This window comes from Cynocephalus volans, chromosome 9, assembly GCF_027409185.1.
Source record: "Cynocephalus volans isolate mCynVol1 chromosome 9, mCynVol1.pri, whole genome shotgun sequence".
Taxonomy (NCBI): Eukaryota; Metazoa; Chordata; class Mammalia; order Dermoptera; family Cynocephalidae; genus Cynocephalus; species Cynocephalus volans.
This window is the reverse complement of record NC_084468.1, coordinates 92,078,949-92,087,574: the sequence shown is the minus strand read 5'-3', so window position 1 is coordinate 92,087,574 and position 8,626 is coordinate 92,078,949. Positions and strand designations below refer to the sequence as shown.

The window sequence follows — 8,626 nt, the reverse complement described above, 5'->3', positions numbered from 1 at the left end:
ATAGTTGGAGCTTGGGTTGTTTGCTTTGCTGTTTCTGTTGGCTTAGTATTTCCTTCAGCATATATTCTTTATAATACATCTATGAAATAATCCTGGAAGAAGTACAAGCTTCCTTAACACCTGATGTAGTATCAGTTTATGTATTTCGGAGGTTTCTTGCTTTTTGGTCCGTAGTTTTGTAATGTCAGTTTTATGAGGTAGTCAATCAACAATTTGCCAGAAAGTAAAAGTCCAAGGCTTATTTTCTTAAGCATAAGTCATCTTCCCAAGATAGTTAGCAGGCACGTATCCTTTCTGCCCTTGAGCTTCAGCTAACCACCACTCTTTATTGCCACTTAGGTCACAAAATCTAAGTATATGGACTCTTTGGTACTCTTGAAGGCTGAGTTCATGGTCACTCCGTGCCTGAAAAGCATGAACTGCATAGAAAATCTAGACAAAGAAGCAAAAGACATTATTGGAACCAGAACTAAAACTTAGAAAAACATAGTAAAAGTTTCCAAGCTTTTAGAAGCAATGCTAAAGCTTTCTTATTTTTTGAAATTCTATTGCCCAACTCCTGTTGGATTTATTTTGCTAAAATATGATCAAGATAAGAATGGAGTGAAATAGTTATTCTTATTCTTTTTGCAGGAGTATAAAGTGTCCATGCTTGAGGGCAATTGGCATTTTTTATTAATATATTTCTTAACATTAGTTTTAAGAAATTGAATTGTTGGATTAATAATAGTTCTAAGAATCTCTTCTGCAAAAATATAAACATTGGCAGAGATTTTTGCAAAGCAATATTATTGCAATACCCATAAGTAAGATAAAAAAATGGGAGGGGAGTAGGAATAACCCTAAAGTTTTAGCAAGAGAACAGTTAGATTCTAGACATTCATACTAAGGAAATTTGTAGTCATTAAAAATGATGCCTTCTGAGAATAACAACATGAGAAATGCTTATGATAAAATAGCCAAAAAAGGGATGTAAAATTTTATGTACAAATCCAATATTGTTAGTTTCTTTGAATTGTGGGATTATAGGTGATTTTCATTTTTACTTCTTAAGCCTTTATAATGACAATTTAATTTATAATTTAAAAAAATTATGTTGTGTCCTAGAAGAAACCAAAACATATTTCAGTCAAAAGAATTTTTCTCTGACCTCATAAGAACATTTCATAATTTTATATGCATAAGAAGCTCCATAATAAGTGTTTAATTTGTCTTCCAGTAAAATCATAAAACTGATAATAAAAATGTTTATTTATGGTATAAAATTAAGCAGTTGGCTAACAACTTTATTCATTTAATCAAATTTATGAAGTACCTAAGTGCCCAATATTATTTTACCAGGACCTAATAACTCAGCTAGAAAATTTAAAATGCCAACAAAACAAAACTACACCAAGACAAAACTACACATAGATAATATATTAGGTAATTGTGAGCTGGATTTTGAAAGAAGTAACCTTTCATAAATGACAAAGTTGACAAAGGGGGCAAATATGTCATATTCAAAGGTACAGAGATGAATACATGAAACCAATATATAGAAAAAGAAGCAGATTAACTCAAATTTGAGAGTCAATGGATAAAGGAAACTATGAGAAATTAGGTGACTTCACTGAGCAGGAGAAGAGACTTTACTGTGTAGGGAGGGGACTATAGTTGTAGGTTAAGTTGTTATTTAAATCTTGAACTATGATTTAACTTTTGATAAATTCTGATTTCCTTGATTGGTGTATCATCAACTACCATGAGCTGCTCCTGAAGGAGAAGAATCACATTGCTGAGTGTATTTCTCTGAAATTTGTGTGTTGAGATCTTAACCTTCAAGGTGGGATCTTTGGGAAATGATTAGCTTATGAGAGCAGAGACCTTGGTGAATAAGATTAGTTCCTTTATAAAAAAAAGTCCCAAGAGAGACCCCTAGTTCTTTTATTAAAGAGGCTGAAGAGAGACCCCTCACCCCTTTCACCATGTGAGAACCCAGTGAGAAGCCATCTGTGAACCAGAAAGTTGGCTCTCACCAGACACCAAATAAGCCAGTGCTTTGATATTGGACTTCCACCCTCCACAACTATGAAATAAATTTCTGTTGCTTATAAATCACCAACTTTATGGTATTTTGTTATGGCAGCCTGAATGGACTAAGACACACATTTAAACTTTTCGCCATTGATTGCATCATGGTACACAGTAGAAATACAAATATTTGTTGATTTGGTTTGAAAATTAGTCTGAAAGGCTTGGATATCATAAGAGATCGTGTAAGAGATCATCTTGTATCATACAAGATACGAGAGAGATTGTTGGACATGGATTATTTTGTAATTAAAAATAAGAAACAAAAAGGGAGGTGCTATATATAAGTTTTCCAGCAATGGAGTGGCAGCAATAACAACTATCTTTTATAGAGCTCACGACAGTTTACCTGTCAAACGTGCTGTTAGGACCCATATCTTCTAACTCCAAATCTTGTGCTTGGTTCATTTCTCATAATGCATTTGGAGCCAAACTCTTGTTCTAGCAAGGATATGCAGGGTATATTCTGTGGAAAGGGACTGGAGTTTCTAATATGTTGTTGCTGCTGCTGTTTTGTTGTTTGGAAAGTAAAAACATTGAATAGACCCGCAAGAACAGAATGGAGGATTTGGTTTGCAAAAGTATTTAGGAATGTGATGTATTATAATACAGCTCCTGAAATCATTTGTAACAGCCTACATTAGCAGTTGCTAACCATCTTTTGTAATTTTTATAAATTGTATATATGCTTTACCAATACAGCTGTAGATTTTTCAGCAGGTTGGATTGCCTACTTATATAACATTCCTAAATATTTGTAGTAGTCTTTCATTTTAGCACAAATTATCTCAAGGGAAATGTGCAATCTTCCACCTAGATCTATTTGGTATGACATTATAGTATAGTTTATATATTAAACATTAAATGACGATTTTCATGAAATTGTAAATTTAAAGTACAAAATTACAACATACACTGTCAATACTTTAGATGATTATGGTCTGAACTTTATTTAGGATGTATATTTAAAGTTTTTATATAATTTACTTTAAATGGAAGCATACATTATATACCAAAATGGAACTGTCTACAGCAATCTCTTTATCTTTAGTCTTTTTTAGTCTCTTGTTTTAGTACTTTAATATTAGACTACAATTTAGAAGTTTTCAACATGTCATGGATTTAAGAACTGAAAGATTTCTCATTAATTGTTTTAGGCTATATTTTTCTAATTTTAAATGTAAATGTGTTTTGATCCATACACATTAATTAAAATGTTATTAATTTGAGCCATAATCATCTAATCCTCATCTTTTTCCTTGGCATTTATTTATTTTTTTCTTGACATTTATTAAAACATTTTATTGGTTTGCTTCTTTGCACTCTGTAAAACTCTAGCTCATGTTATGTACAATATTCTGTGAATACAACCCAGTTCTTCACAGCATTTACTTTTTTTTTTTTAAATAACATTTTTTGACTCTCACCCAATTTATTGCCCACTATTTGTAATCACCAGATCTTTCCCTGTGGTACCACTGCCAGTTCAGCATTCCCTTATTCTATATTTGTGCATTTTAATTTTTCTTCCCCAACCTGTCTTCACTGAATCTTATTTTTTAATTCCGTCCCAGTTCTCCAGTTAACAGCAACAAAAATCATAATATATTTTAATCTTCCCTTCTAAAACTAAAAAGCTGCAAAATGATCATTTACAGTATTATATGTAGCTTAGGAAGCCAAGATAGTTTATTATGTAAAAACGCACTCTCACCCTCTAGGAGCAAGCTTTCATGTTCTTTGTTTAATGACTATATATTTTTATTACACAAGTAATTTTGATGAAGAAACAGCTTTAAATATAGGTAAGCAAAAACAAACCACCAACTGCTATTAATATATTTCTTCCTTTCTCCCTTTTTTCCTTTCTATGTACCTGAAGTGGTAATGCAAATTAAATTATAGTATACATTATTTTTGCAAGCTGTCTTATGTCAATAAATAGCCCTGTAAAGTATCATTTTAATGACTACTTAAATACATTAAGACGCAGTCTGTCAACTTTTTGAAGCACTTTCTAAACAATGGCATACAAGAAGTGTAGCATCATCATTATAAGTAGTTGAAAATTCCTAATGAAATACTATTAGGCAATAAAAAAAGCAACAAAGTACATATACATACTACAGCATGGATGAATCTCAAAAATATGCTAAATGAAAGAAGGTATCTGTAAAACACTACATATTGTACAATTCCATTTATATGAAATAGAAAAGGCAAATCTGTAGAGACAGAAAGATTAGTGGGCAAGAGAAGTGACTGCAAATGGGTGCAAAGGATCTTTGGGAGTGAAAGAAATATTTTACAATTAGATTGGGGTAATGGTTGCACAATTCTATAAATATACTAAAAGTTGTATCCTTAAAACAGCTTTATTAAAGCTGTTATTGAAAAAAAAAGAACCAGTCATGAATTGGACAGTAATCAATGCACTGTTAATGAAAGAAACTGATTAGATAGAATATTTTTGAAGGGCAGTATGGCAATGTCTATAGAGACTTTATATACCATTTGACCCTCTAGTATTTTTAGGAATTTGCTCTACAGATATACTCATAAATGTGCAAAACTAGATGAACAAGGATCTTCCCTGAAATACTGTTTGAATTTTTTAAAAACCCCAAAATATTCTAAATATCTATTATTAGGGTAATAGTTATATAAATTATATCAATAAAATGAAACACTGCAGAATTTTTCAAGAAAGAAGGTAGCTCTTTAGGTACACTGGAGTCTAAGATATATTAAATGAAAAAATATACATATGTAACACACATGATACGTTTCCCATTCATATAAATATGTGTGTGTATGTGCATAGAGTATGTCTGAAAGGATGCACGCAAACTGTCTATGAAGAGTAGGACTAGAAGAGAATAAAGACCTTTGCTTTTAACTTATGTACATCTTCCTTCTATTTTAACTTTTCACAAATAACAAGTATTTCCCCTGTAAAAAAACTTAATAAAATGCCACTAAATAAGAAAGCAAGTTAAATAAAGGAATCACTTAGTTGGTCACTACCTTCAGATTAACAGTTAAATAGAATGAAATTTTCTGAGGTAGCGAAAGTGAACCACACTTTATAATTAGCATTTTGTGAAAGTATTATACCAGTAGCCTTTGCATTGCTGTAGTGAGGGAAAGGTAGCTCTTAAAAGTTTTAGAATATTGGACACTCCTTCCACAACCAGGCAACTGCACCAGCGCATTGGGGCCTGCCCTGGGACCCAGAGTATGGAGCTGGGGACCGGACCCCCCTCCCACAACCAGGCACACCACACCAGTGCCTCAGGGCCCACCCAGGGACCTGGGACATGGGGAAGGGGACTGGACTCCCCTCCCACAACCAGGCACACCATGCCAGCACCTCCAGACCTGTCCTGGGGCCCGAGGTATTGAGCTGGGGACCAGACCCCACTCCTACAATCAGGCACACCACACCAGTGCCTCAGGGACTGCCCTGAGACCCAGGGCATGGAGAAGGGGACCAGACTCCCCTCCCACAACCAGGCATGCCATGCCAGCACCTCAGGGCCTGCCCTGGAACCCAGGGAATTGAAAAGGGGACCAGACCCCCCTCCCACAACCAGGCACACTGTGCCAGTGCCTTGGGGCCCACACGGGGCAATGGAGAAGGGGACCAGACCCCCCTCCCACAACTAGGCACACCACGCCAGTGCATCAGGTCCCTGCCCAGGGGACTGAGGCATGGAGAAAGAGATTGGACCTCCCTCCCACATCCAGACACACCTCTCCAGTGCCTCGGGGCCCGCCCGGGGTCCCGGGGCATGGAGAAAGGGACCAGACCACCTTCCAACAACCGTGCACCCCGTGCCAGCACCTTGGGGCCCGCACTGGGACCCAGGGTATGGAGAAGGAGACTGGACCCCCCCTCCCCCACAATCAGGCACACCACATCAGAGCCTCTGGGCCTGCCCTTGGACTCAGGGCATGGAGAAGGGGACTGGCATACCACACCAGTACCTTGGGGCCTGCCCATGAACCTAAGGCATGGAGAAGGGAACCAGACCCCCACCCACAACCAGGCACCCCGCACCAGCACCTTGGGGCCCACCCAGGGTATGGAGCCAGGGAACAGACCCTCCCTCCTACAACCAGGCACACCACGACAGCACCTCGGGACCCGCTCAGGGACCAGGGAATGAAACCGGGGATTAGACACTCTCCACTACCAGCCACACTTCCAGCACCACAGAGCAGGCCAAAAACATCTCCATGTGGGTGGCTCACCTCAGCCACCATGATAACCATGGCTGCCGCAAAGGCGGCTAGATGCCACAACCACCACCCAGATGGTCCGCCAGCCACTGGAGTGAGTTGACACAAGGAGAATCACCAGCAGAGATAAAGAAAGGAGGAGGATGTCTGTCTCCACAGAGCCCATTTCATAGTATCAGAAGAGACATCTGCTCTATGATAGTATTGGGGGACCTGATCACGCCTCTCAGCATTGGACAGATCATTTGGGCAGCAAATCAACAGAGTGACCATTATTCTTTCAGAGGGAGAGAAGAAATCTAGGGTACTTAGAAGGGGCAGGGGGAGGGAAAGGGAGATGGGGAGGAATTGATCAAGGGGCATTAAGAGTAACTATGATTTGTAAGAATATATATGCTAGTAATATTGATTTGATCAACATATCTCAATGTTGAATCCCCAAAATATGTATAATCAATTTTGATTCAATAAAAAATAAAAAGAAGATAGTGAAAGAGGAATTATAAAATTTGTGCAAACAGAATGATGCCAAAACTTTTTAAGGTCATGAAAAAAAAATTTTCTAAACTAAAAAAAAAAAAAAAAAAGTTTTAGAATATTGCATTTGGCATTATACAAGAGATTAAAAGTGGCCAGTTACTAGACAGTTCAATTAAGATATTGCTCTTAGAGAAATCATGGACAATTTTCCACATGCTACTGATGGCAGCAATCTGTTCAGTATTGAACTGCTTTTCTTTGATGGAGGAGTATAAAAAGACCAACTTCGTTTTATTCTAAGTACATAACAACAGAGTAGTAATAGCAACAGCTGCTATTTATTGAGTATCTACTCAGTACTGGGTACTTTACATACACACATTATCTCTAATCTTCGCATTGACTCTGCAAAGTAGGAATTATTGTCCTCTTCGCTTCATTTGAGGAAACAGACTCAGATTAAATTCCTTGCAAAACGGTCCACACAGGTATGTGCTGACACTTTTCCACCAAATCTTACAGTAAGGTAGAGTTCAGTTAGAGAGAGATTCTTTCATGATTTAACAGCCAAGTATTTTTATATCAAAGTTCAAATTCTTACCTGTTCATCTACTTCTTGAAAACTGTCAACATCATTGCTGTTTGTTTCAAACTTTCCACACATGCCACTAAGAGAGGAGCTGCTATCACTTATACTGCCTTCTGGAGTGCCTCTGACACTGTCACTAGCTGGCCGTGAAGACACAAAGAGGCTGATATTATCAAAATCATCATCACAGAACCTGTTCTCAGCATCCACCTTCTGCACTTTTGCTGGATTGTAGGGTTTTAGGAAGGAGGAATACACATATCCTCTTACAACTGAATAAGAAATAAAAAGAAAGAAGAACTAAGATCATGTGTATACTCTTCCCAAACATGTGTGCTCAGAGAAGCACACAGAGGCCCCTGGGAAAATCTCAACTTAAAGAGGGATGGTAGTTCTGGGAAAAAACTTACTTCCTGTGTCAACAAGCCACCTGCTTGTACTCCCCATTGGATCTTTCTGTTCCATCACAGCTACCAACTCTCCTTCCAAAAGATTGATGTCATATTCTTGTGTAGCATTGCACTTGCGCTTAGCTTGGTAGAGTTCCTCTGCACTGTATGTGGATAGAAGTTTGGAGCGGTGAATATCAGTTTGACGTAGCACTTCTGGCTGGGAGAATTAAGAAGTTTTAGTTTAGATGGATGTATAATAAAATCCTCACTGAGTTGGTAAATATTACTTCTCTGAAGATTTTTTAAATGTAGAAGTCATGCATTGATTTGAGATTATTTCAAGGTGGAAGCATAGATCAAGCTATTATTGTGAAGTACCCAGCTAAGTTATTCAGTGAAAAATACTCGAGTAAGCACATGAGGGCAGTGTTGTAGAGAAGAAAGAAAATTCAACTGAGAATAAGAAGGTAGAAATTCTGATCCCTCATGGATGTTGAGCAACTTTTTAACTGTTTGCCATTCTATAGACAACCCCTTGCATATTAAACACTTGATAAATAATATTTAATTAAGTGTACATGTGCATGTCTTCTTCTGGGAAATATCAGTAAGTTAAACAGGAGTAAAGCAGCCTGTACCTCTTCCCAGCTACAGCACTAAGTGACTTTGAGAAAGCCACTTCATCTCTGGAGCCTAGGATGCCTTATCTAGAAAACGAAAGGGTTGGACTTTGATTTATCACTATAAAATCCTATTCAGCAAATATTTATTGAGTGCCTACCTTGTGTCAAGCACCATTTTAGCACTGTGGGGATATATCATGTACAAAACAGAAAAAAAAATCCAT

At 37.3% G+C, this 8,626-nt stretch overlaps 1 protein-coding gene across 1 annotated transcript in view; it reads right to left on the bottom strand.

Annotated features, from left to right (window-relative positions):
* Positions 1–246: 246 nt before the first annotated feature.
* ARHGEF38 (Rho guanine nucleotide exchange factor 38) overlaps positions 247–8,626 on the bottom strand; it is a 143,380-nt gene continuing 135,000 nt past the window's right edge. The window contains exons 12-14 of the mRNA XM_063107214.1: positions 7,798–7,996; positions 7,400–7,659; positions 247–432 (exon numbers count right to left, since the gene is read on the bottom strand). Coding sequence (XP_062963284.1) covers positions 247–432; positions 7,400–7,659; positions 7,798–7,996 — 645 coding nt within the window. The remainder of the gene's footprint in view (positions 433–7,399; positions 7,660–7,797; positions 7,997–8,626) is intronic.